Source organism: Danio aesculapii, chromosome 12 (assembly GCF_903798145.1).
Source record: "Danio aesculapii chromosome 12, fDanAes4.1, whole genome shotgun sequence".
Classification (NCBI taxonomy): Eukaryota; Metazoa; Chordata; class Actinopteri; order Cypriniformes; family Danionidae; genus Danio; species Danio aesculapii.
In genome coordinates this window covers 11092211-11119542 of record NC_079446.1, presented here as the reverse complement: position 1 = coordinate 11119542, position 27332 = coordinate 11092211, and the positions used below count along the sequence as shown (strand labels likewise).

Genomic DNA, 27332 nt, shown 5'->3' with positions numbered 1-27332 from the left:
CTGTATTAGTGGGCAGGACAGCAGGTTTAAATTTTCCCGGGTTTGCGCGTGCAACGATTGGGCGGGGCTTGTTTCATATCGACATCACGACGAAACGGCTAAAGACTCGTTATCAAGACGATTCATTTGAAGCACTATGAGTCGACTTTTTTTTTATAAATGAATCAATAGTTTTATACACTGTCCACTTTCAGATTTAAGCCTTAGCTGGATATTTCACTTTACTTAGAGCTGTGTTACACACTACATGGAAAGTCATTTTAAAAAAAACATAAAAGGGGCTCCTTAAGTTGGTCAATTTTTAAAAACTTTTAAAGCTCTAACAAACTCCTAATCCGTCTATGTCTGTAGGCTAATGGATGTGGAATTGTGGAAAGCATTATGAACTGGGTGAAGTTTAAAGCCCAGGCACAGCTCAATAAGAAATGCTCAGCTGTCAAACACACGAAGATTAAAGGAGTACCCAAGCTGGATGATGCCAACGATGCAGGTAACAAGAGGTTTGTTGTAATGTTAAATGGTTATGATGCCTTCAGCTTGGATGTTCATTGCAGTGTGCTTTTTTGTTTTAGGTGGAAAAAACTCCAATAGCTGCACTCTAATCCTGACCGAAGGAGACTCGGCCAAAACTTTGGCCGTGTCGGGTCTGGGTGTGGTGGGACGGGATCGCTATGGTGTCTTCCCTCTGCGTGGTAAAATGCTCAACGTTCGAGAAGCGTCACACAAACAGGTCAGTGACTTTAAAAATGAATCACTTTCATGTTTAGTTACATACTACACAACAGTGTGTGTGCATGCATGCGTGAGAGAGAAAGAGATTGTGCACCAAAAGAGGGATTCCATGCAGATGAATTTATTTATATGCCCTAATCCCTTTGGAGGATCCTTTTTGAAGGAATTGGAGCCCTTCCGAATTGAGTGCAGTGTTACCCTAAACAACTTTCCTGCTCAAAGGACCATGTGGACCCAAAGTGCCTATCAGTTGTATTTTTCATAATCAAAAATCATTCTCTTGGAAGTGGCCAATTTTGAGCACTTCAGTTTGGAACGCCATTTTGGAGGGGGATTATATGCCCTTTTAGGTAGCACTGCTTGTTAAACACTCATGCCTCTCTCAGCCATACGTACACTAGTCACCGATGCCAAGCCGACCAATCTTATGCTACATTTTGTCTCGATGTGTACTTTTTTGAGAGGTGTGCATCAGGGTATGGCTAAAGCCTGGTTTATGCTCAACGTGCCCGCTAGTTCGCCTCGGTAAATATGACATCTGTGTTTGCTTTGGGTGCTTGCGACATGATTTTGGCTGGTGGAGTGCACTATTTATTTTATTTTATTTTTTTGGAGACTCGAGCAAACCGTTTGTGCAGCGCCATGTTTGATTTGAGTTGAATATGAATCACTTTGAAGAGATTTTGTCTGAAACAGGTCAGGTACGACTGTGCAGACATCTTTATGATCTGTGATCATAGCCGTTTGAAATTGCAACAGCCATTTGAAAGGAAGTAAGTTTTGGTTAAAAAGTAAAAAAAAAACTGGAGGGTTAAATTGGCCATGGCAAAAGTGGAGACCCAGGTACACAATTACAGAGTATGTTTTTGCACTATTCATAGGTTTTATACTGATATATGTTACAATTTTTTTAATTTAAAACAATTTAATAGTTACAAAACTAAAGCGAAGTAACTAATTATTTCTTTGATAACTGGAAAAGAACATTTAAACACATCAGTATGTATATGTTCCAGAAGCGTTCTTTTTTTCTATTTATCTGTCTGATTTTACGGTCAGTTTCTTTTGACCACCCCTGTCATTATGGCCAGTTTCCACTGAGAGGTACGGTATGGGTCACCTTTATCAAGCTTGTGTTTCCATTGGCAAAAGGGTACCCTTTTGGTGGGTGTGGTGTACGACAAAGTTTCAGACAACGTCATTTACTCAAATGTCGCAGTAAAGCCATAAGGGTAGGGGTGGGCGGTACACCGGTGTCATAGTCATCACCGGTGTGACATTGCGCCACGACATGGATTTTCTAATACCGTAATACATCAATTATGTACCTTGAACGGCTGCATTTACATCAATAATAGCTAATTGTAAATGAGGCATTAAATTTTCTTCAAACGTTCAGTTGTGGTCTGAATACATGTCCTTATACTACAGGGCTCGAAATTGCGACCATTTTGGTCGCATGTGCGGCTGAAATGTAATGCATGCGCCCTCATAATATATTTGGGAGCATTTGTGCGACTGAATATAATGGTTGTAGTGCGACCTGATTTGATTTTCTCTAAGAACTTGCTGAATCGCTCTACCCTGCCGCTCTATTGGTTCATATTAGCTGTCGATCACTCAACGCTTCCCGCTGTCAGATAACAGGGAGCTTTTGTTACAGCAGGAAATGCAAACGGCTGAAGAGTGAAAGTACACAGGTTTGCAAACCTCACCCAAAGTTATAATAATGGCGCAGATGACAGCGACCACGACATGAGGTAAATGTTGATCCGCCAGCTGAGATCAATCGAGTGTTTGGCGCAAATGTTTGCTAAATGTAAAATCTAATACTCTACACATCATCGCCTAAAAAACTTGCCTTTACTAAGTTTACACTGAAACTACGGCTCATAACAAAGAGCGGTATCGCGCTGGTGGTCATCATGACAATCCTACTCTTTCTGCTCATGAATTGGTGCGGCTGACTCCACCAACACAGAAAAATTAAGATCAGCTCATAACGAGACTGAGCATTTACAATGAGACAAACCCAAACCAAAACTTTTACAGAGTGATAGAAGTGAGACTTTCTTTTGTTGGTTCTTCCTTGAGATGTATATTATTTTGCTATTTAAAGTAATACCATGATATTATACCGTCACCGTTCAAAAGATGAAAAATACCATGATATTAATTTTAGGTCATATCGCCCACCCCTACGTAAGGGTCTTTCACATATCGTATTAGAAGCCCTTCTCACAAAACAGATGCTTTACACACAAATCCTTATGTGTAAATGTTCATTAAGATTTCTATGAACATGATTTGATTATTACTGCAGATCAATGGCAGTGCGAAATGGAACGTCTGCAATTATATAAATAAATAAATGAACAGACCCTTACAGTCTCCGATTTGTTACCAATTACAGAAAAACTACACGCAGCATACATTTAGTCCTTTTTTCAAAAACATGAAATATAGCCCACAGTCAGAGCAATAATCTCATATGTGTCTTTAATCTTCACCAGCACATCTAACCTCTTATTAAAAAAGTAATTCTGTCATTCCGAATTCATAATAGTTCATAAGGTGATGATAATAGTTTAACATGGCAGTTTATTTATCTTTTAGGTTGCTGAAGCATCATTTGCTGCTTTTTTTTTCTGGCTTTTCCTTTGTTTTTTCTCGCTTCACTCTCGCGTTTGTCTCGTCCTGACAGGATCAGATATCAGAGCGCTTCAATGATCACACGCACAATATTGATACAAGCTCAAAAAGCTTATTTCAAATATAGACGCACAGCAAGCTCTCTGGAAACTGAAACTGCTCGCGCTGTAGATGGGCTCGTAAAACAAAAACAGGACATGACAGATTTTGTTCTTCTTGGCTTTGTGGCTGTTCATCAAGATGACGACATTGTTTGAGCTCGGGTCGACCATGGTTTGTTATTATATGTATATATTATAACAGTGTAATATCTCGGCTGTGTTTCTAAAAATGGCGCTTCCTTTGTTTTCATTCTCCTGCTTCTGCCAGTGATGTTATTCTCTAAGCCAATAGCGTTCAGCTGCGTGTCTATATTCGCCTTATGGTACCTTTTTGGGCCTGTTGGTACCCTTTGCAAAGCGTGACCAAAAAGTGGTACGGTGCGGTTCGCTTTTAGGTACCCTTTGACAGTGGAAACGGCCATAAAAGCGTACCGTACCACTCAGTGGATACAGGCCAATAAAGAATATCTGAACCGTGAACGCGTCAAGTATAAAAGCTTTGTCTATTTCACGAGGTGCGCACGTGCTCAGCAGAGGTGCGCGATGCGGCACCAGGCAGAAGTATAAATCAGGCTTAATGGTGTGCGATTGTGTGAAGACTGCACAGGATCTACTGCGTACACTCTATGCAGAACTATAAATAAATCTAAAACAGTGTACCATGGTCTTGAGTAAAACGCAGACAATCAAAGAGAAGGGTCTCTAAGAAATTTGACAAGGTCGCAAGAGACGCACATTTTTATTTTAGGTAATGTTATTATTATTATATTGTTTGACTTTGTTTTTCACTTGGCATAATTAGGTTTTTTCTGTAAAATGTCGGTGATTTTAAGGTAAATGTAGGCCGTGTCTCAAATTAGAAGACTTAAAACAGACATTGTGCTACATCTCTAGTGCTCCATGCAAAAAAAGTCAGATGGATTTGGAACTTTTTAAAGTGTATTAGCATTCATTTTTCTTTCTGTGTCATCAATTTTTATTTTTTGTAGATCATGGAAAATGCTGAGATCAACAACATCATTAAGATCCTGGGTCTTCAGTACAAAAAGAACTACAGTGACCCTGAGTCACTCAAGAGTCTGCGCTATGGCAAGCTCATGATCATGACAGATCAGGTCAGACTCTGCCCTGGTGCATCTATTGTGAAATATAGAACAGTGGTTGTTTGCTGTGTATATAATGATGGGTGACTTCCACAGGATCAAGATGGATCTCACATTAAAGGTCTGCTGATCAACTTCATCCATCATAACTGGCCATCACTGCTGCGCCATAACTTTCTGGAAGAGTTCATCACCCCTATCATCAAGGTAATCATGAAGCCAACAGCCCTTGATGTAAACAATACATTAAAATCCTTGTTATGGAACCACTTCATTAACGCTGTGCTGTTTTATATTCTAGGCATCCAATAAGAAGCAGGAGATTTCTTTCTACAGTATCCCAGAGTTCACTGAGTGGAAGGAGAAGCAGAGTAGCATCAAATCCTGGAAAATCAAATACTACAAAGGTTTGTCTTAAACACCTGTGGTAGTCCACTGGCAAATGTAAGCTATGGTTTTACTATATCTCTGTCTGTGCGAGTGATGTTAAAAAAAAAAAAATTGGGTCACTGATAGGGTACAGCACAATTGGTGTTTACATAGAACCTTTAAAGGTTTATTTCAAATGTGCATGATGATTTGTAACCTTCTATTTACTTCTCTTCAGGTTTGGGTACCAGCACATCAAAGGAGGCCAAAGAGTATTTTTCGGATATGACAAGACATCGAATCCCTTTTAAGTACTCCGGGCCGGCTGATGATGAGGCTATCACCCTGGTACCTATCTTTTCAGTGTTACATTAAAATGTTGCAAAAAACAAGGTTTCCACGGGGTCTTAAGTCTATAATTTAGAAATTGAAGTTTTAGGCCTTAAAGTCTTACATTTGCTGTTCTAGTTCTTAAATATTTTTACACAGTTCTTTTCCGATGTTCATAAAACGCTATCTAATGTTCATTTAAATTATTTTTTTGTTGTTGCTTTGTTTTCGTGGTGTTGAAGTTCTTTATTTCACTAGTCCTAATGCAATTTGCGGTTTGAGACCAACATGCAATAGCCAGTCAGCTTTCTGTTATTAAACTCGGTGCGCGCAGCGAATGTGACATCATCGCTGTGTTTGCGGAGGTTCGCTTTGGGTGCGTGTGACATGATTTCGGCTGAAGGAGCTCACAAAATTTTTTGACACTCGGGTGAACCGTTTGTGCGGCGTTGCGTTTGATTTGAGTTGAATATAGAAACACTTTGAAGAGGTTTTGTCTGAAGCAGGTACGACTGTGCAGACATCTTTATGATCCGTCCATTCGTGATCATAGGGAGAACCAGATGACCAATAATTCTTGACTGGAAATTGCAACAGCAGTGGGAAAGGAGGACAGTTTTTGTAAAAGCCTGAGGGATAAGTTTGTTAAAACAAAAAAAGGCCATGGCAAAAGCGGAGACCCAGGTGGTCTTTAATATTACAGAATGTTTTTCCACCATTCATAGGTTTTACACTAATGTATACATTACAATTTAGAATTTAAAACAATTAGCAAGTTACAAGCTAAAATTAAGTAACAAAGTATGTCTTTTAATAACTGGAAAGGAATATTTGAACATATCAGTTTACAATATACTGATGCCCAATTTCTAGACTTTATTGGTGATAATGGTCAGGAATGTTGGACCATTATTGCCTTTTTAGCTTATAAGTAGAGGACAGAAACTAGCCAATGTGTGAATTGTTGAGGGGAACATCAGTAGTTTTTAGTAAGTATTTTTTTTTTCTTTTTTTCTGCTTTTATTCTTGCTATAATAAAAAATACAATTGTAGAGCAACCCATGTTCTCTTCTCATTAATATTTAACTGTAATAGGTAGAACTGTTCGAGATGTGAACAAAAATAAAGTGGTGCATCAATTTGATTTTAAAAATCTCGAATCGTTATAAAAATCCTTTTGATTATAATAAATTATAAAAATAATAAAAACAATGTTTAAAAATCGTCAATGATATTAGTGGTATGACCTAGTTCTGGAAACTTTCTACTTCTGTTTATCCGTCTGATTTTACTGTTTCTTTTGACTGCCCCCTGTCACTTAAAAGAATATATCCATGGCGAACACGTCAAGTATAAAAGCCTTGTCCGTTTCGTGAGGTGCGCAATGCGGTGCCAGGGGAAAGTACAAATCAGCCTTAAGATGTTTGTTTGTTTATCCTGAAGTTCTATGGTGCATCTAACCTGTCTTTTTTATTTGAACACATTTATTTTACCACAAATGTTTTTATTTTTATTTTTTTTGCATTTTCTTTTTTGGTGTATGTGTGTCTTTGATATTGTCATATATGGTCTTAAATTTAATATTTAATGGTCTTAAAGGTCTTAAATTTGACATTATGCTATCTGCAGAAACCCTGATAAATGATCATCTAGGTTGGATAAGCTATTTTTTAAAATTTGGACATAATTTAGCAATTGGTCTCAATCTAATATATTTTTCATAAAATTGTATTATGTAGAAGTTATATTATGTAAATGTATGAATCGCTTAAGCGTTAACCTGTCATTACCTGCCAAACATTACATAAAAAAACACTGTTTCACTTTCTGTCTGTTTGTAGGCCTTTAGTAAGAAGATGATAGAGGAGAGGAAGGAATGGCTGACCAGCTTTATGATCAACAGACGTCAGCGTAGAGAACACAATCTGCCTGAGGTGCCACACATCGTCTGACATTCCACATGTAGATAGGCTTTTATTGTAATAAATTAGCCAATGTGTGCCACCAGCCAACATTGTCTTGTTTCTTAATTGTGCAGGAGTATCTGTACGGACAGGCAACCAAGTCCCTCTCCTACCATGATTTCATCAATAAAGAGCTTGTGCTGTTCTCCAACTCTGACAACGAGAGGTCAATCCCCTGCATGGTGGATGGTGAGAAACCCAGTTTTCCCTAGAATTCCACATTCACATTACTTAAATGTAGTTGTAAAGGGTAGGCGGCTTGCTTAAATAGAAGAATGTTGGAAAAATGCTAGTAACATGTAAACTAGTTGCATTTTAGGGCTATGACTATTTGTGTTATTGCACTTGGATATGATAAAGTAATGCATGTGTGGGTTTTTCATTTATTTATTTACTTTCTTTTACAGGGCTTAAACCAGGCCAGAGAAAAGTTATCTTCTGTTGTTTTAAGAGGAATGATAAGAGAGAGGTGAAAGTGGCTCAGTTGGCTGGATCAGTGGCTGAGATGTCAGCTTATCACCATGGAGAGGTGAGGGCTTCTACTTTTATGGTTGTTTGCAGCTTTTACACCATATGAAAAAACATCACGAAGGCACCAGGAGATGACTGATGTCATAACTCGCTACTGTTTGCTCTAGAGAAAAAAAAGTGTTTCATTTCTGAATATTTAAAAACAAATTTTGAATAAAAGTTGGAGTTGGTTAATATATTTTCAGTTCCTTTTTAACGAACACACACTGCATTTTAGCAGTAAGAAGCTACATACAGAATACAGAGCTGAAGCTTGACGACAAAATTAAATCGCAAGTCAAATCGAAATTGCAATATCTGTTAAAAAAAAATTTCATAGATACTTTTCCCCAAATCACACAGCCCTCGTCAAAAGTACCGAAGTAGTTTATATAACGACTTTTTTAGGACCCTTTTATAGGCACAACAGTACAGAATCGTCACTTGCATGTGACAAGCCAGGGAAATAAAAACACAGGAAGCATCTTTTTATAATTATTTTATGCACACCCATGACATGGCGTGCAGCAATAAACCATGGTTGACCCAAGCTCAAACTTGGCATTTCACGAGACTTCAGATTGCTTTTGATTTTGACTGCTCAATTCAAAATAATTCAGATTTTGTTAAGATTTAAATGTATGTGGATGTTAAATTTTGAAACTACACAATGATTTGTCAATCTGATGTCTATGTAAGGCCAGTAGGGGTGTAACAGTTACATGTTCATAACAACTTTCCGGTACAGGACATTTGGTTTAGTGCATGTCTCGAATGCAATTTTTGTTTTCTGTGCATAATGTGTATATAGATCAGATCAGAGTTCAGACAAGGATATATTTAGCAACATTCATCATTTGCTCAAGTCTCCCCCATGTGGTTAATTAGTTAAATACACTTATATGATCAGTTTTGATTACAGGTAAAATAAAAATGTGCTGACATCCTAAATGTTTTTTTTTTTTTTTTTTTTTATTCCTCGTTGACTATATAGCAATTTATTTGATCATTACAGCAAAAAATGTAAATAGCTGCTTATTAAAATCCATATCGGTTCATTCTCCCCATTTGAGTTTAACTTTCACTTGCACTTTATATTTCCTTTTTTTTTTTTTTTTTTTTTAAACAGTGAATTACTTTATTAGATTCATGCAATTTGGTTTTATTTATTTTATTTGGGTTTATATAAACAACAAATTTAAACCAAACCTTGTTACACCCTTAAAGGCCAGTGAACTTGGTAACATTCATACATCTGAAAAATATTTTTTTTCTCAGGTTTCTCTGATGATGACCATTGTGGGTCTTGCTCAGAATTTTGTGGGCAGTAATAATTTGAACCTGCTCCAGCCTCTGGGTCAGTTTGGCACACGTCTGCATGGAGGCAAAGACTCGGCCAGCCCCAGATACATCTTTACTATGCTCAGGTGCACAGACAATTTAATCTCAAGTTTTTGAAACTCATTAAGCATAAATCTTGGTATTTTTAAATGAATTGCAACTAAATTAATAGGAAATTCTTTTATTCAGTACACTTTCTCGTCTACTGTTCCCTGCGGTGGACGACAACCTGCTGAAGTACAACTACGATGACAATTTGCGAGTGGAACCGGAGTGGTACATGCCCATCATCCCTCTGGTGCTGGCTAATGGAGGTGAAGGTATTGGCACAGGATGGGCCAGCCGTATCCCTAACTATGACGTGCGAGAAATCATCAACAATATTCACCGCATGCTTAACGGAGAAGAGCCGCTCCCCATGGTAAAGTTAAACCTGTATGATATTTATCACATATATAGAGCTTTTCCTATTAATGATATTGATCCAAACCAGCCTTTATTAACATTACACTGTGAATATATATATCTACAGCTGCCCAGCTATAAGGGCTTCAAGGGGACCATTGATGAGCTGGCAAAGAATCAGTATGTGAATAATGGAGAGGTGGCCATCATTGACTCCACCACCATCGAGATCACAGAGCTGCCAGTCAAAACCTGGACACAGGTCTGTTTTTATTGTACTCCGACTTATCTGTCGTAATCGTTTTTTGATGCTTTCTTACAACAATAAAGGCTTTTTTTTTTTTTTTTTTTTTATATATGATTAACACTCCCTAGCTATATAATTATTATGGCTGACAAACTGTAGAAATTATGTATTCAGGGCTTAATATTTTTCCCTTAAGGCCATATGGATAAAATTAGGAGCACAAAAAGAATTTAGTAACACCTATTCTCGCTGCTAACTGGCTTGTTTTCAATTATTATGAAATTTGCTTTTTTTTTTTTTTTTTTGTATCCCTAAGCCTACCTAATCTCAACTACTACCTTAACTATTAACAAGCAGCTAATTAGTAGTTTTATATAGAAATCATAGTTAATGGATCGTTAATATTGAGAATTATACCTAGGCCCAAACCCAATTCTATTTCTGTACCCCTTCCCTTTGGCTCTTGAAACAGTGTGGAGGGGAAGGGCTTTAAAATTTACCCCTAAGAATTGGGGCGGCACTACAGCACCTGCACATGTTATCATGTCATTGTGATCTCTTGCTTCATATGAGATCAGATGTACGCGACTGTTGTAGTTATACCAGTTGCGTTATTTTTTTTAAATATATTTATCTTTAGAAAATCTCTGAAGGCATGTATTATGTTATCATAAAGATATAATGTGTGTATATATATATATATATATATTTATTTATTTATTTATTTATTTATTTATTTATTTATTTAATTTAATTTTTTTTTTTTTTTTTTTTTTTTTTTTTTTTCTCGATTGGTTTGGGCTGGGTGCGTCCGGGTAATGTCACATAATTTGCGACAAACGCAGGAAGGTGATGTGATGCTCTCAACATGTAGCAAAACCGACGGCAAAATGGGAGAATTCAAGTTTGCGAACTCCTTTAAGACATTGAAGTCTTAAATTATTGTGAGAAGGTCTTCAAAAAATTTTAAAAAGGTATTGAAATTATCTTTAGGATTCCTGCATATACCCTGTTACAAGCCCTAATCTTTTAAAACTGATCATCCTATGAATTTTTTTTGCTTAAAAGAAAAAGTGGACTCTAAAGAAAAGATGTAGTAGTATTTTTTTGTTGGATACATGGCCATATGGGATTTAGTGGTAATGAACAGGCAGATAAAACAGCTTTTGTAAATGAAAAGAAAAATTACCAATTCAAAAATAGACACAACCAGGGAACAATTTGCAGAATTCGTCAATCAAGACTTGCATATCTTTATTTATAAGGGATGTATTGAATATTATAACTACAAAGAATATTTTAATAAAATGTATATTTTTAATTGTTAAATGTTTTTATTCAGGAAATATTTTAAGCGAAATGTCTTTCTAAAGGAGGAATTTTAGAATGTTTATCATTGATCAAATTGAAACTTTTATCCTGACTTTATCAGTGTTGTTGTTGTATTTTTTTTTTTTTTTTTTTTTTTTTTTTTTACAATGCATTATTATCAAGGAAAAGTTGATTGTACATGTGTATATTGAATGCTTAGTTGCCATAAATATAGCCAATGCTGCTGATATTGCATTAAACATAAACACTGATATAGTTAAAATTGATGACCTCTTTCTCCCCTGAAACAAATCAGACCTATAAGGAGAATGTGTTGGAGGTGATGCTGAACGGCACAGAGAAGGTTCCTGCTCTGATCACAGACTACAAGGAGTATCATACGGACACCACAGTGCGTTTTGTTGTTAAAATGACCGAGGAGCGCCTGAGAGAGGCAGAGGCAGCTGGACTGCACAAAGTCTTCAAACTCCAGAACCTGCTCACCTGTAACTCCATGGTAAACCTGTTTTACACTTTCAGGATTTATTACTATTTGTTTTATATATTTACACTTGCTGGTCCAAATCTAAAAAAAACAAATCTGTTGTCCATATCTCGTGCAGGTGTTATTTGATCATGTGGGCAGTCTGAAGAAGTACGAGTCAGTTCAGGACATCTTAAAGGAGTTCTTTGAGCTTAGAATGAAATACTACATCCTCAGGAAAGACTGGCTTGTAGGAATGCTGGGAGCCGAAAGTGCCAAACTCTCCAACCAAGCCCGATTCATTCTGGAGAAAATCCAGGGCACACTGGTCATTGGTAAGATAGTTTTTTTTTTCCACATCCTATTTCAGTGTTTAATTTACATCTCCAGGATTACCTCAGAATTTATGACACCAGTACAGTGAATTTTAATAGGTCTAATACAGTGTAAAGTGTTAAAAGTACAGTATGTGGAATTGACACCAAGTGGTTGAACTAGATATTGCAATCTAAATTCAAAACACTGAACCAGGTTTTTTTTTTTTTCTTTTACCTTGCACTGACAGCGACTCCATGCAAACACTGGTTGCCATCACCAACCAACATGAGCGAACATGCCAGACTATTGAGCATACACAATGTCCTTATGATGCATAATGACATGCAATAAAAGTAATATTTTTTATGTAAAAGAATTAAATGGGTTTTTGTCCTAATCGCAGACAACAACACCTGAAATTTCCATTTTAGAAATGGTTTGTGACATTGTGACTGAACAACAGCTTAAACTGCCATGACTAGGGATAGGTACTGAAACTCGGGACTTGATCAGTATCGGTGCCACATTATAAAAGACTGAACTTTCGATAAGCTCTGACGTTAACTGTTCTGCTATCTGTACTGGAGAATTATTGCTGAATAAACAATTACAGTAGCATAATTAATCTGACTAATCTTTTTTTAGTTTGCGATATTCGTCTGGCAATCTCACTTGAGAAATGCTTATATTTCCAACGAGTGTGTAAAGTATAAAAGCCTTTACAGTTCTCAGCTGTGCGTGTGCACTCAGCAGAAGCTCGCTCTAAGCGCACATGCATAGCTTGTGACACAGACTCACGCACACGCAGCTCGTAAGCTTGTGGAGTGAACCAAATGGGTTTATTTTCCGAGTGGATGGCGACAATGCCCATTGCAACAAACGCAACAAGTTTTTTTTTTTTTTTTTGTACAAGCGGAAACGGAAGCAATCTGGCTAAGTGAAAGTATCTTTCAAAACTGCATTAACTGCAGAAAGACAAATGAAAAGTTTGACTGCCTAGCTACTAACTGTAGCGTTACATCATCCACATTGTTATGCTAGCAGTCAATCACCTAAATTAGTATAACATAAATAGTTTAAACACACATTTGGTTACAATGAAAACTTTTTTTTTTCTGCAGTTGCCTAACCTTTTAAACAATAAAATGCCTAATGAATAGCCTAATAATAAACTATGCTTATTAAGAGATAACAAAAAAAACAGCTTATTTTTACATTTGCGAAATGCTCAAACTGTATTAAACACAGTTAACTAATTCACATGAATGCGTTAATAAAATCATAAACATTATCTCATTTAACTGCATTTTGCAACTCAAACAGGGTATTTTCAACTGCAGGGATGCTTGGTTTGCACAATAAACCAAGAAAGGTCCCGACTTCTGACAGAAAAGGCAAACATGTTGATTTTTCTCCAGAAGAATAAAAAAAATTATTCTATTACAGGAAAAAATATTTATTTGTTTTACAATTACTTGTTTGGTTTTATTTTACATTAAAAACTTAATAAATAATATTAATAATAATAAATAATATTAATAATAATAAAAAAACACTACAAAAGTACTGATAAGAGAACCGTTAAAGTACCGAATGGATAAGTTGTATCGATAAAAGTAGTAATACTATTAAAACCTTAACGATACCCATTCCTAGCCATGACTGATCCATTTTCAAAAGCAGAACAACTCACTTGTTGTTCTGATAAACAATGCTATTGTATGTTCACTTAGCATGTTTCTTAAACATCTGCAAACATGGTATTTTTATGCTTTAGAGAAGTCAAACTTATTGCACCTTTTAATAAAACATAGGGGTAATCCTGCTAGTAGACAAAGTAATTGAGTCAGAATAATACTTTAGGTCACTGTTAAGAAGCTCTTTATCATTTCTAGAAAACAAACCAAAGAAAGAGCTGATCCGCATGCTTCAGCAGATGGGCTATGACTCGGACCCTGTTAAAGCATGGAAAGATGCTCAGGAGAAGGTACATCACTTCAGTCAAATTAAATGCTTTGTTTTCTCCCTTTTGTCTGTTATCTGCATACCTATCATTTTCACTGTGTTTGGCAGGATGTAGAAGAGGATGCTGAGGATGATGATGAGAAGGAGAAAGAGGACACGTCTGGCCCTGATTATAACTATCTGCTCAGCATGCCCATGTGGTACCTAACCAAAGAAAAGAAAGATGAGTTGTGCAAGCAGAGAGATGCAAAGGTGACTGTTTTCATCTACATTTTATATGCGTTTTAGAATATTATGACAAAAAACAAAGTTGTGTGTGCTTTAGGGCTGAGCAATATGACAGTGTCATGATATAAGTGATCTCCTATCCTGATATGATGTATATTAATAGAAATACTATTTCTTTTTTGTATATACAGTGTGTATATTTTCAAAGAAGTACTCCTTCACATGTGATGAATATCAATACAATATAAAACACTTTTCAAAAACTGATGAGTACAGGTCCAACATAAAAATAAAATGCTGGTGGGTTGGTGAAGCTGGTGTTTCAGCATAGAGTTTGAGTTAAAATGTACACGTTTTCAGATGACAGAGTTGAACACACTCAAGATGAAGGCCCCTGCTGATCTATGGAAAGAAGATCTGGCAGCTTTTACTGAGGAGCTGGAGGTAAAGATGACATTTGATATTGATTTACGTTTTGCTTTTGGTGGATACACATTTGTAGAATTTGTAGTGTGTGAGAAAATGTAGATTCATTTAAATTGTGCATTTTAGACAAACATGTATCGCTTAATGAATCATGAAGTCACCAAAGTTTTTTTGTATTCGTTTATAGCGTGTGGAACAGAAAGAGAAGGAGGCACAGACTGCAATGCCCCTGGTGAAGGGTAAAGTGGGCAAACCAAAAGTGGTCAAGGTAAAGAACGAGACCATGCCTACACCGCAGGGCCGCAGGGTTATCCCTCGCATCACCAGCACCATGAAAGTCCAGGCTGTAAAAAAAGAGCGAGGCAAAGGATCGAAGGTATGTGTGTGTGGCGCCTTAAGAGGTCCTCTAGTAGTGTTAGTAAAACTTTAAGTACTACCATTAGTCGAGATTTTACATTTCAGATGCTGCCGTTGTTGGGGAGTAACTTTTAGACGAATATGTAAATATACTCTCTTAACAAAATAAATACAGTGACTAAGAAAGTAGCAGATTAGGAAGCATCTTCTAGTAAAGGGGTGGAAATCACAGGTTAACTCGCAACATGATATAATCACTGCATTTGGTCCATTATATCGGTAGATTTTGCTCTCGAACTGAGACAGACGATATATCAAAAGAAAATCGAGTGATGTAAGTTACAATGTATTGTTTATTAATGGTACACCTATTTTAAAGAGCAAAATTGTGCAATAACTGCAAAACTACACTCACTGGCCAATTTATTAGGTACACCTTACTAGTACCGGGTTGGACCTCCTTTTGCCTTAAAACTCTCTTAATCCTTTGTGGCATAGATTCAACAAGATACTTGATATATTCCTCAGATTTTGGTTCTTATTGGCATTATAGCATCATGCAGTTACTGCAGATTTGTAGAGTGCACATCCATGATGCAAACCTCCTGTTCCACCACATCATAAAGGTGCTTTATTGGATTGGGATCTGGTGACTGTGGAGGCCATTGGAGTACAGGGAACTCATGGTCAAAAAACCAGTCTGAGATGATTCGCGCTTTTTGACATGGAGGGTTATCCTGCTGGAAGTAGCCATCAAGATTTTGTGATTGTTGATTAAACTGCTGTTCCCACTAAACCGGAGAAACTGAAAACAAAGAATTTAAATATAGTGCGTAGGGCTGGGCGATATGGCAAAAAAAAAAATCTAGGTTTTTTCATAAAGTTTGACCGATTCACGATTTCGATTTTTTTTTTTTTTTTTTTTTTTTTTTTTTTTTTTTTTTTTTTTTTTTTTTTTTTTTTTTTTTTTTTAATTGTGTAACTAGTCAACTTAAAACATTACAACAACATGACTGAAGTAACATTCTCTTTATAAGTAAATTGAAAAACCATCTGGTTAAGGAACATTGTATTTTTAATGGCCATGCCATACATAAATTGGTCAACAAGGTGTAAATAAATGTAAAACAAATTCACAAGTTAAATATCGTTGCAGAAGATTTGAATGAAATAAAGTAAATATTGTGCAATTTGAATTAAACATGAAATACTTCTGAATATATAGTAAGAAAATAACAATTTTAACCAATGTAAACATTACATCAGTCAACTCAAAAAGTTAAGCAAATTTAAAACAGTTAAAAAAAAAAAAAACTTTGTAGACCATCATGCAAACAAAGCATGTTGTTGATAAGTCACATGTAGCTGTTCTTTACAGGTTTCTTGAGAGAAAGTTCTGTCTGCAGTCTGACTGTATGGGCTGTATGGGCTAATGTAGTTTTACTACCTTCAATGGTGCAATTGCATATATTGATGAAGTATTGATACTTTGACTACAAAGTAAGCATAATAAAAATTTTCATTTGCTTTGTGTAAATTAAATATAAATTAAAGATTAAGTAGATTAGTTGATTTAACAAGACAATGTGTCAGTAAACAGGGCGCCTGTTAATAAAGTTTCTAATAACTACCTTTTCTATCAAAGGCAATAATTTTCATAATAAATAAAATGATTACTTACGTGCTGGTCATAAGCCATGTTTGTTAAGGTGATGATAAGATCACGTGAATTATGGTTCGTCGTTTAATCGGCGTCCAATCCCGGCTAACTTCCGGAAAGGTAGAGTAGCCAATAGCGCTAGAGATAACAAGTGAACCAAGTCCCGCCCCAGGACTGACAAAATTCCAAAATGTTTCGCGCGAGCAGAGAAAAGAACCAGCGAGCGAGCGGAGAGAACTGATCGCGCGCGCGCGCGCTGTAGGCATGACCTCGCTCGCGAGAGCGTACATCGTGCACACAGATGATGAGGTGCGCGCGCGGGACTTGTTTTCTTCGCGCTGGATCAGTTGAGCGCGCGCGTGAAGATCCCCTGTGCGCTCGCGAGCTGTAGTTTTCTCGCGTGTAGATCTGTAATCTGCTCACGGTTCACTTCTCCTCGCGCGCAAACATCACCGCTGCGCTCGATTAATATTGGCATTGATTTGCCGCCATAACATTCTCTGTTACATTCCTTCATAGAGCACCGTACTCTCACAAGTGAGCGGCTAATTAGGCGCGCCATCATGTGGTCGGACAATATTGCCTCTTATATTGTACCTAATAGTTTTATTTTAAAAAAATCACGATACCTCGATTTAATGAAAAATTAAATCGTCTTAAAACGTAAATTCGAATTAATCGGAAAAATCGAAAGAATCGCCCAGCCCTAATAGTGCGTTCTCACATTCTGTGTCTGCATGTGTGAAAGCGTGGGTTGAATAGTACCACATGGGTCTAATTGGTTCCTAATCTCTTTAACTGAAAGTTTGTGATTTTTAAGTTTTGTGCGTGCTAGGGTTGGGTCGATAGCCGATTCCATGGCCGATAGATATCACGATGCTGAGCAAAATACACGCAGGCCCCGTTTACACTAATATGTCTTAGTTTTAAAATGGCATTTTAGAACGAAAACGATCAACGCCCACTGGCATTTCATCTAGCATTTCTGAACAGCCCTCCTTCCACACTACCGCTGAAAATGCACATCACGTGACCACACACACACACACACACACTGTCACGCTGCAGCTTATGCATGTGTCTAAGCTCCAGCAGTCAGTCACCGGCTCACAGCATCAGTACACTGCTTCAATCTTTCGCTTTCACGCTTGTACTCAGATACTGTTGGTTGGTTCCTGTTGGTTTTGCACTTTTATTTTTGCCAGAGTCTCGCGGAAAAACTGATTGATAGGTGGTAAATTGTGTGCAACTTATCTTTATTTATGATTTGGTTATGGGTAAAACAAAGACCAATGCCGGTCAGGTAGTTGAAACGGTACAAATAATTAATTCGTTATTAATTAATCATTCATGAATTAATTCGCCTACGACGACGATGCCATCGTTCATCGCTGTTTCACATTAGACATCGTACAATGCCAAATTGGTCGACATCACCCAACCCTAGTGTGTACTGACTGAATGTAAATTTTTTTAATTAATTTTTTTTTTTTCTTTCTTGCTGACCTCCCAACAGTTTAGTTGGAATATGTGGGGTTAGTTTTTTACAGATGTATTCAATCAGCTTTTAAAGGCGATGGTTGATTGATTGTACATAAATTAGCACATCCTGACAGAATATGTTTGTATTTTTAGAAAGAGGCTGGTGTGGTGATGAAGATGGAGTTTGATGATGAGGCAACTGATGGCACTGGGGTGGGACTGGCTGCAAGACTCACAAAGAAGATCAAGAAAGAGCCAACCAAAGACAAAGGTAGCACTGTAAATGTTTGTGCCGTTAGAGTTGGTCTCTGTTTAGATCTCTGTTAACTTTCCGACTATACAGTACAATCATGCTTTTGATAACACAGTCCTGCCATGCTTAAGTATTATCGTTAATATAGATAAAGGGAAATGTTACAACACAGATGCATTTACCATTGGCTAACCATATTAAAGACCATTGTAGGTCTGTAAAGTGCAGTTTTAAAAGGACTTGTTCGGTGAGTGCATGGTGTCATCAAACTCTGATCAGGGCTTTTGTTTGGTCTCTTTCAGGCTCAAAGTCAGGAAAGCAGACCACCCTCACTTTTAAACCAGTCCAGAAGAAGAACCCCTGGTCTTCTGATGAGGGAGAGTCTGATTCTGACGTAGAGTTGTTGCCTGAGGAAACGGCCCCAAGAGAAAAGAGGGAACGCAAGGGTGAGAATCATAATACTCATACTAATGCCTCATACAGGAATATTATTGTTATTAAGATTATTATTATTATTATTACATGTGTATAAACTGTAATGCATGATTGTCAATGAAAGCCTTCAACATGTTTGCATGATCAAAGTCAGCAACCGCACCAAATTGCAGATTTTGGTTTAGTTTAGATGGGAGAAAAACAAAAGTGAACACAGAGCTCCTTGACAATTCAAGATGAAGACTTGTTTTGTTTACATTGATTAAAATTGTTGAATGTTCAGTTCGTGCCTCTTCCTTGAATGCATGCAAGTTTTAGCTATTTCTATAGTAGCATTTTCCGGCGAAAACCCAAAACTTTGGGTGATGATCGCCTGATGCAAGAGTATAAACCAGACTTCAGTTCAGTCATGCGATGCCAGTGTTGTTGAGACTAAATTTCAGAATAGGTATAACATTAGTTTGCATGATTATGGTGGCTTGAAAAGCCAGCATACTGTTATCTATCTTAAACTTATTATGGTGGCTTGAAAAGCCAGCATATTGTTATCTATCTTAAACTTATTATTATTCTTCTTCTTCTTCTTCTGAGACTAATTTCTAAGTGTATCTCCTCCTAGGCCTTTCAAGCTACATACTTCAAACTTTCGTCAAACCTTCAAACTGGTCTGACTCGGGTTGCTATATCTTTTCTAACTGATCCGACCTTGGGTTTTCCGAAAAACGACCCAGAAAAATCCCAAAAGTCCCATTGACTTAACATTGGGTCAAACTTTGTGAGCTCATAACTCTGCATCAGACTGTCCTACAGACTTCTAACTGGACTCATTTAACTCAGTCTAGCCAGCAGCCAATAACTGATGACTTTTTAACTTACTAGCCACTCCCTAGCAACCACTTACAGCACCCTAGCAACTCTCCCATAGACTTCCATTGTAAAAGACTCCCATTTACTTAACATTGGATCAACCTTTGTGAGCTCATAACTCTGCATCAGACTGTCCTACAGACTAGAGTCTGGCCTCATTCAACTCAGTCTAGCCAGCAGCCAATCACTGATTACCTTTAAACTTACTAGCCACTCCCTAGCAACCAATTTCAGCACCCTAGCAACTGTCCCAGAGACTGTGACTAGCTATTCTAACACACGCTAACAGTTTTAACATCCTACTGACATGCTAATCTTGCTAGAAAGGTGCTAGCAACACGATAGTGACATGCTAGTCATGCTAGTAACATGCTAATTCATGCTAGAATCATGCCAACAACATGCTAATTCATGCTAGAAACAAGCTGATTCATGCTAGAATCATGCTAACAATATGCTAATTCATGCTAGAAACATGCTAGTAACATGCTAGTTACATGCTAATAAATGCTAGAATCATGCTAGTTACATGCTAATTCATGCTAGAAACATGCTAATTCATGCTAGAATCATGCTAACAATATGGTAATTCATGCTAGAAACATACTAGTAACATGCTAGAATCATGCTAGTAACATGCTAATTCATGCTAGAAACATGCTAGTAACATGCTAATTCATGTTAGAATCATGCTAGTAACATGCTAATCCATGCTAGAATCATGCTAGTAACATGCTAATTCATGCTAGTAACATGCTAGTAACATGCTAGAATCATGCTAGTAACATGCTAATTCATGTTAGAATCATGCTAGTAACATGCTAATCCATGCTAGAATCATGCTAGTAACATGCTAATTCATGCTAGAATCATGCTAGTAACATGCTAATTCATGCTAGAATCATGCTAGTAACATGCTAATTCATGCTAGTAACATGCTAATTCATGCTAGAATCATGCTAGTAAAATGCTAATTCATGCTAGAAACATGCTAGTAACATGCTAATTCATGCTAGAATCATGCTAGTAACATGCTAATTCATGCTAGAATCATGCTAGTAACATGCTAATTCATGCTAGAATCATGCTAGTAACATGCTAATTCATGCTAGAATCATGCTAGTAACATGCTAATTCATGCTAGAAACATGCTAGTAACATGCTAATTCATGCTAGAATCATGCTAGTAACATGCTAATTCATGCTAGAATCATGCTAATAACATGCTAATTCATGCTAGAAACATGCTAATTCATGCTAATAACATGCTAATTCATGCTAGAGACATGCTAGTAACATGCTAATTCATGCTAGAATCATGCTAGTAACATGCTAATTCATGCTAGAAACATGCTAGTAACATGCTAATTCATGCTAGAATCATGCTAGTAACATGCTAATTCATGCAAGAATCATGCTAATAACATGCTAATTTATGCTAGAATCATGCTAGTAACATGCTAATTCATGCTAGAATCATGCTAGTAACATGCTAATTCATGCTAGAAACATGCTAGTAACATGCTAATTCATGCTAGAATCATGCTAATTCATGCTAGAATCATGCTAGTAACATGCTAATTCATGCTAGAATCATGCTAATAACATGCTAATTCATGCTAGTAACATGCTAATTCATGCTAGAATCATGCTAGTAACATGCTAATTCATGCTAGAACCATGCTAGTAACATGCTAATTTATGCTAGAAACATGCTAGTAACATGCTAATTCATGCAAGAATCATGCTAGTAACATGCTAATTCATGCTAGAATCATGCTAGTAACATGCTAATTCATGCTAGAATCATGCTAGTAACATGCTAATTCATGCTAGAATCATGCTAGTAACATGCTAATTCATGCTAGAATCATGCTAGTAACATGCTAATTCATGCTAGAATCATGCTAGTTTCATGCTAATTCATGCTAGAATCTTGCTAGTAACATGCTAATTCATGCTAGAATCATGCTAATAACATGCTAATTCATGCTAATTCATGCTAGAATCATGCTAGTAACATGCTAATTCATGCTAGAAACATGCTAGTAACATGCTAATCCATGCTAGAATCATGCTAGTAACATGCTAATTCATGCTAGAATCATGCTAATAACATGCTAATTCATGCTAGAAACATGCTAGTAACATGCTAATTCATGCTAGAATCATGCTAGTAACATGCTAATTCATGCTAGAAACATGCTAGTAACATGCTAATTCATGCTAGAAACATGCTAGTAACATGCTAATTCATGCTAGAATCATGCTAATTCATGCTAGAAACATGCTAGTAACATGCTAATTCATGCTAGAATCATGCTAGTTACATGCTAATTCATGCTAGAATCATGCTAGTAACATGCTAATTCATGCTAGAAACATGCTAGAATCATGCTAGAAACATGTTAATTCATGCTAACAACATGCTAATTCATGCTAGAAACATGCTAGTAACATGCTAATTCGTGCTAGAATCATGCTAGTAACATGCTAATTCATGCTAGAATCATGCTAACAACATGCTAATTCATGCTAGAAACATGCTATTAACATGCTAATTCATGCTAGTTACATGCTAATTCCTGCTAGAATCATGCTAATAACATGCTAATTCATGCTAGAATCATGCTAGTAACATGCTAATTCATGCTGTAATCATGCCAGTAACATGTTAATTCATGCTAGAATCATGCTAATAACATGCTAATTCATGCTAGAATCATGCTAACAACATGCTAATTCAAGCTAGAAACATGCTAGTAACATGCTAATTCATGATAGAATCATGCTAGTAACATGCTAATTCATGCTAGAAACATGCTAGTAACATGCTAATTTATGCTAGAAACATGCCAGTAACATGCTAATTCATGCAAGAATCATGCTAGTAACATGCTAATTCATGCTAGAAATATGCTAGTAACATGCTAATTCATGCTAGAAACATGCTAACATTATGCTAATTCTTGCTAGAATCATGCTAGTAACATGCTAATTCATGCTAGAAACATGCTAGTAACATGCTAATTCATGCTAGAATCATGCTAGTAACAAGGTAATTCATGCTAGAATCATGCTAGAAACATGCTAATGAGCAACCACTCATAATACTTTAGCAACTGCCTAGCAACAACCTAGCAACACCTTAGCAACCGCCTAGCAACACCTTAGCAAGCACTTAGAACAACCTAGCAACTGCCTACCAAGAAACATGCCAATCTATACTAGAAACATGCTAACATAAATGTACTTATCTATACCGACTGTTTCAAACTTCATAAAAACTGCTTCAGTTATTTACACTTTAAAACGACTTCAAACTTTTAGACTCGGCTTTTCAAGCCACCATAAAGTTTGTCCTCAAACTTTAATATCTAGTTATGGTGGCTTGAAAAGCCAGCATACTGTTATCTATCTTAAACTTATTATTCTTCTTCTTCTTCTTCTTCTTCTTCTTCTTCTTCTTCTTATTCTTCTGAGACTAATTTCTAAGTGTATCTCCTCCTAGGCCTTTCAAGCTACATACTTCAAACTTTCGTCAAACCTTCGAACTGGTCTGACTCGGGTTGCTATATCTTTTCTAACTGATCCGACCTTGGGTTTTCCAAAAAACGACCCAGAAAAATCCCAAAAGTCCCATTGACTTAACATTGGGTCAAACTTTGTGAGCTCATAACTCTGCATCAGACTGTCCTACAGACTTCTAACTGGACTCATTTAACTCAGTCTAGCCAGCAGCCAATAACTGATGACTTTTTAACTTACTAGCCACTCCCTAGCAACCACTTACAGCACCCTAGCAACTCTCCCATAGACTTCCATTGTAAAAGACTCCCATTTACTTAACATTGGATCAACCTTTGTGAGCTCATAACTCTGCATCAGACTGTCCTACAGACTAGAGTCTGGCCTCATTCAACTCAGTCTAGCCAGCAGCCAATCACTGATTACCTTTAAACTTACTAGCCACTCCCTAGCAACCAATTTCAGCACCCTAGCAACTGTCCCAGAGACTGTGACTAGCTTTTCTAACACATGCTAACAGTTTAAACTTCCTACTGACATGCTAATCTTGCTAGAAAGGTGCTAGCAACACGATAGTGACATGCTAGTCATGCTAGTAACATGCTAATTCATGCTAGAATCATGCTAACAACATGCTAATTCATGCTAGAAACAAGCTGATTCATGCTAGAATCATGCTAGTAACATGCTAGTTACATGCTAATTAATGCTAGAATCATGCTAGTTACATGCTAATTCATGCTAGAAACATGCTAATTCATGCTAGAATCATGCTAACAACATGCTAATTCATGCTAGAAACATGCTAGTAACATGCTAATTCATGCTAGAAACATGCTAGTAACATGCTAATTCATGTTAGAATCATGCTAGTAACATGCTAATCCATGCTAGAATCATGCTAGTAACATGCTAATTCATGCTAGAATCATGCTAGTAACATGCTAATTCATGCTAGAATCATGCTAGTAACATGCTAATTCATGCTAGAAACATGCTAATTCATGCTAGAATCATGCTAGTAACATGCTAATTCATGCTAGAATCATGCTAGTAACATGCTAATTCATGCTAGAAACATGCTAATAACATGCTAATTCATGCTAGAAACATGTTAGTAACATGCTAGAATCATGCTAGTAACATGCTAATTCATGCTAGAATCATGCTAATAACATGCTAATTCATGCTAGAATCATGCTAGTAACATGCTAATTAATGCTAGAAACATGCTAGTAACATGCTAATTCAAGCTAGAATCATGCTAGTAACATGCTAATTCATGCTAGTAACATGCTAATTCATGCTAGAATCATGCTAGTAAAATGCTAATTCATGCTAGAAACATGCTAGTAACATGCTAATTCATGCTAGAATCATGCTAGTAACATGCTAATTCATGCTAGAATCATGCTAGTAACATGCTAATTCATGCTAGAATCATGCTAATAACATGCTAATTCATGCTAGAAACATGCTAGTAACATGCTAATTCATGCTAGAATCATGCTAGTTACATGCTAATCCATGCTAGAATCATGCTAATAACATGCTAATTCATGCTAGAAACATGCTAGTAACATGCTAATTCATGCTAGAATCATGCTAGTAACATGCTAATTCATGCTAGAATCATGCTAATAACATGCTAATTCATGCTAGAATCATGCTAGTAACATGCTAATTCATGCTAGAATCATGCTAGTAACATGCTAATTCATGCTAGAATCATGCTAATAACATGCTAATTCATGCTAGAATCATGCTAGTAACATGCTAATTCATGCTAGAATCATGCTAGTAACATGCTAATTCATGCTAGAAACATGCTAATTCATGCTAGAATCATGCTAGTAACATGCTAATTCATGCTAGAATCATGCTAATAACATGCTAATTCATGCTAGAAACATGCTAATTCATGCTAGAATCATGCTAATAACATGCTAAATCATGCTAGAAACATGCTAGTAACATGCTAATTCGTGCTAGAAATATGCTAGTAACATGCTAATTCATGCTAGAATCATGCTAGTAACATGCTAATTCATGCTAGAATCATGCTAGTAACATGCTAATTCATGCTAGAATCATGCTAATAACATGCTAATTCATGCTAGAAACATGCTAATTCATGCTAGAATCATGCTAATAACATGCTAGTAACATGCTAATTCATGCTAGAAACATGCTAGTAACATGCTAATTCATGCTAGAATCATGCTAGTAACATGCTAATTCATGCTAGAAACATGCTAGTAACATGCTAACTCATGCTAGAAACATGCTAGTAACATGCTAATTCATGCTAGAATCATGCTAATTTATGCTAGAAACAAGCTGACTCATGCTAGAATCATGCTAGTAACATGCTAGTTACATGCTAATTAATGCTAGAATCATGCTAGTTACATGCTAATTCATGCTAGAAACATGCTAATTCATGCTAGAATCATGCTAACAACATGCTAATTCATGCTAGAAACATGCTAATAACATGCTAATTCATGCTAGAAACATGTTAGTAACATGCTAGAATCATGCTAGTAACATGCTAATTCATGCTAGAATCATGCTAATAACATGCTAATTCATGCTAGAATCATGCTAGTAACATGCTAATTAATGCTAGAAACATGCTAGTAACATGCTAATTCAAGCTAGAATCATGCTAATAACATGCTAATTCATGCTAGAATCATGCTAATAACATGCTAATTCATGCTAGAATCATGCTAGTAACATGCTAATTCATGCTAGAAACATGCTAGTAACATGCTAGTAACATGCTAATTCATGCTAAAATCATGCTAGTAACATGCTAATTCATGCTAGAAACATGCTAGTAACATGCTAATCCATGCTAGAATCATACTAGTAACATGCTAATTCATGCTAGAATCATGCTAGTAAAATGCTAATTCATGCTAGAATCATGCTAGTAACATGCTAATTCATGCTAGAATCATGCTAGTAACATGCTAATTCATGCTAGAAACATGCTAGTAACATGCTAATTCACGCTAGAATCATGCTAGTAACATGCTAATTCATGCTAGGATCATGCTAATAACATGCTAATTCATGCTAGAAACATGCTAATTCATGCTAGAATCATGCTAATAACATGCTAATTAATGCTAGAAACATGCTAGTAACATGCTAATTCATGCTAGAATCATGCTAGTAACATGCTAATTCATGCTAGAAACACGCTAGTAACATGCTAATTCATGCTAGAATCATGCTAGTAACATGCTAATTCATGCTAGAATCATGCTAATAACATGCTAATTCATGCTAGAAACATGCTAGTAACATGCTAATTCATGCTAGAATCATGCTAATAACATGCTAATTCATGCTAGAATCATGCTAGTAACATGCTAATTCATGCTAGAATCATGCTAGTAACATGTTAATTCATGCTAGAAACATGCTAATTCATGCTAGAATCATGCTAGTAACATGCTAATTCATGCTAGAATCATGCTAATAACATGTTAATTCATGCTAGAAACATGCTAATTCATGCTAGAATCATGCTAATAACATGCTAAATCATGCTAGAAACATGCTAGTAACATGCTAATTTGTGCTAGAAACATGCTAGTAACATGCTAATTCATGCTAGAATCATGCTAGTAACATGCTAATTCATGCTAGAATCATGCTAATAACATGCTAATTCATGCTAGAATCATGCTAATAACATGCTAATTCATGCTAGAAACATGCTAATTCATGCTAATAACATGCTAGTAACATGCTAATTCATGCTAGAAACATGCTAGTAACATGCTAATTCATGCTAGAATCATGCTAGTAACATGCTACTTCATGCTAGAAACATGCTAGTAACATGCTAACTCATGCTAGAAACATGCTAGTAACATGCTAATTCATGCTAGAATCATGCTAATTCATGCTAGAAACATGCTAGTAACATGCTAATTCATGCTAGAATCATGCTAGTTACATGCTAATTTATGTTAGAATCATGCTAGTTACTTGCTAATTCATGCTAGTAACATGCTAATTCAGACTCGGCTTTTCAAGCCACCATAAAGTTTGTCCTCAAACTTTAATATCTAGTTTCTACTTACAATCTAATTGCCAGTTATTAGATTTAATCATCATTGATAAACAGCACATTTCAATCAAATGGAAAAATGTATGGGTTGCAGCTTTAATGTAGGCAGATGGATATCAATTTGTTTAACATTAAATTACAAAAAAGAATGAATTTTAGAACTCCACGCTT

General features: G+C 36.4%; 1 protein-coding gene across 1 annotated transcript in view; it reads left to right on the top strand.

The window, feature by feature from the left end:
* The window catches only part of top2a (DNA topoisomerase II alpha), a 50702-nt gene that overhangs the window by 17023 nt on the left and 6347 nt on the right, over window positions 1–27332 (top strand). The window contains exons 11-30 of the mRNA XM_056469180.1: window positions 352–490; window positions 573–730; window positions 4475–4600; window positions 4685–4795; window positions 4890–4995; window positions 5196–5305; window positions 7129–7221; window positions 7326–7440; window positions 7659–7780; window positions 9040–9188; window positions 9292–9523; window positions 9635–9769; window positions 11382–11582; window positions 11689–11884; window positions 13763–13854; window positions 13941–14084; window positions 14421–14504; window positions 14674–14862; window positions 18139–18256; window positions 18541–18684. Coding sequence (XP_056325155.1) covers window positions 352–490; window positions 573–730; window positions 4475–4600; window positions 4685–4795; window positions 4890–4995; window positions 5196–5305; window positions 7129–7221; window positions 7326–7440; window positions 7659–7780; window positions 9040–9188; window positions 9292–9523; window positions 9635–9769; window positions 11382–11582; window positions 11689–11884; window positions 13763–13854; window positions 13941–14084; window positions 14421–14504; window positions 14674–14862; window positions 18139–18256; window positions 18541–18684 — 2764 coding nt within the window. The remainder of the gene's footprint in view (window positions 1–351; window positions 491–572; window positions 731–4474; window positions 4601–4684; window positions 4796–4889; window positions 4996–5195; window positions 5306–7128; window positions 7222–7325; window positions 7441–7658; window positions 7781–9039; window positions 9189–9291; window positions 9524–9634; window positions 9770–11381; window positions 11583–11688; window positions 11885–13762; window positions 13855–13940; window positions 14085–14420; window positions 14505–14673; window positions 14863–18138; window positions 18257–18540; window positions 18685–27332) is intronic.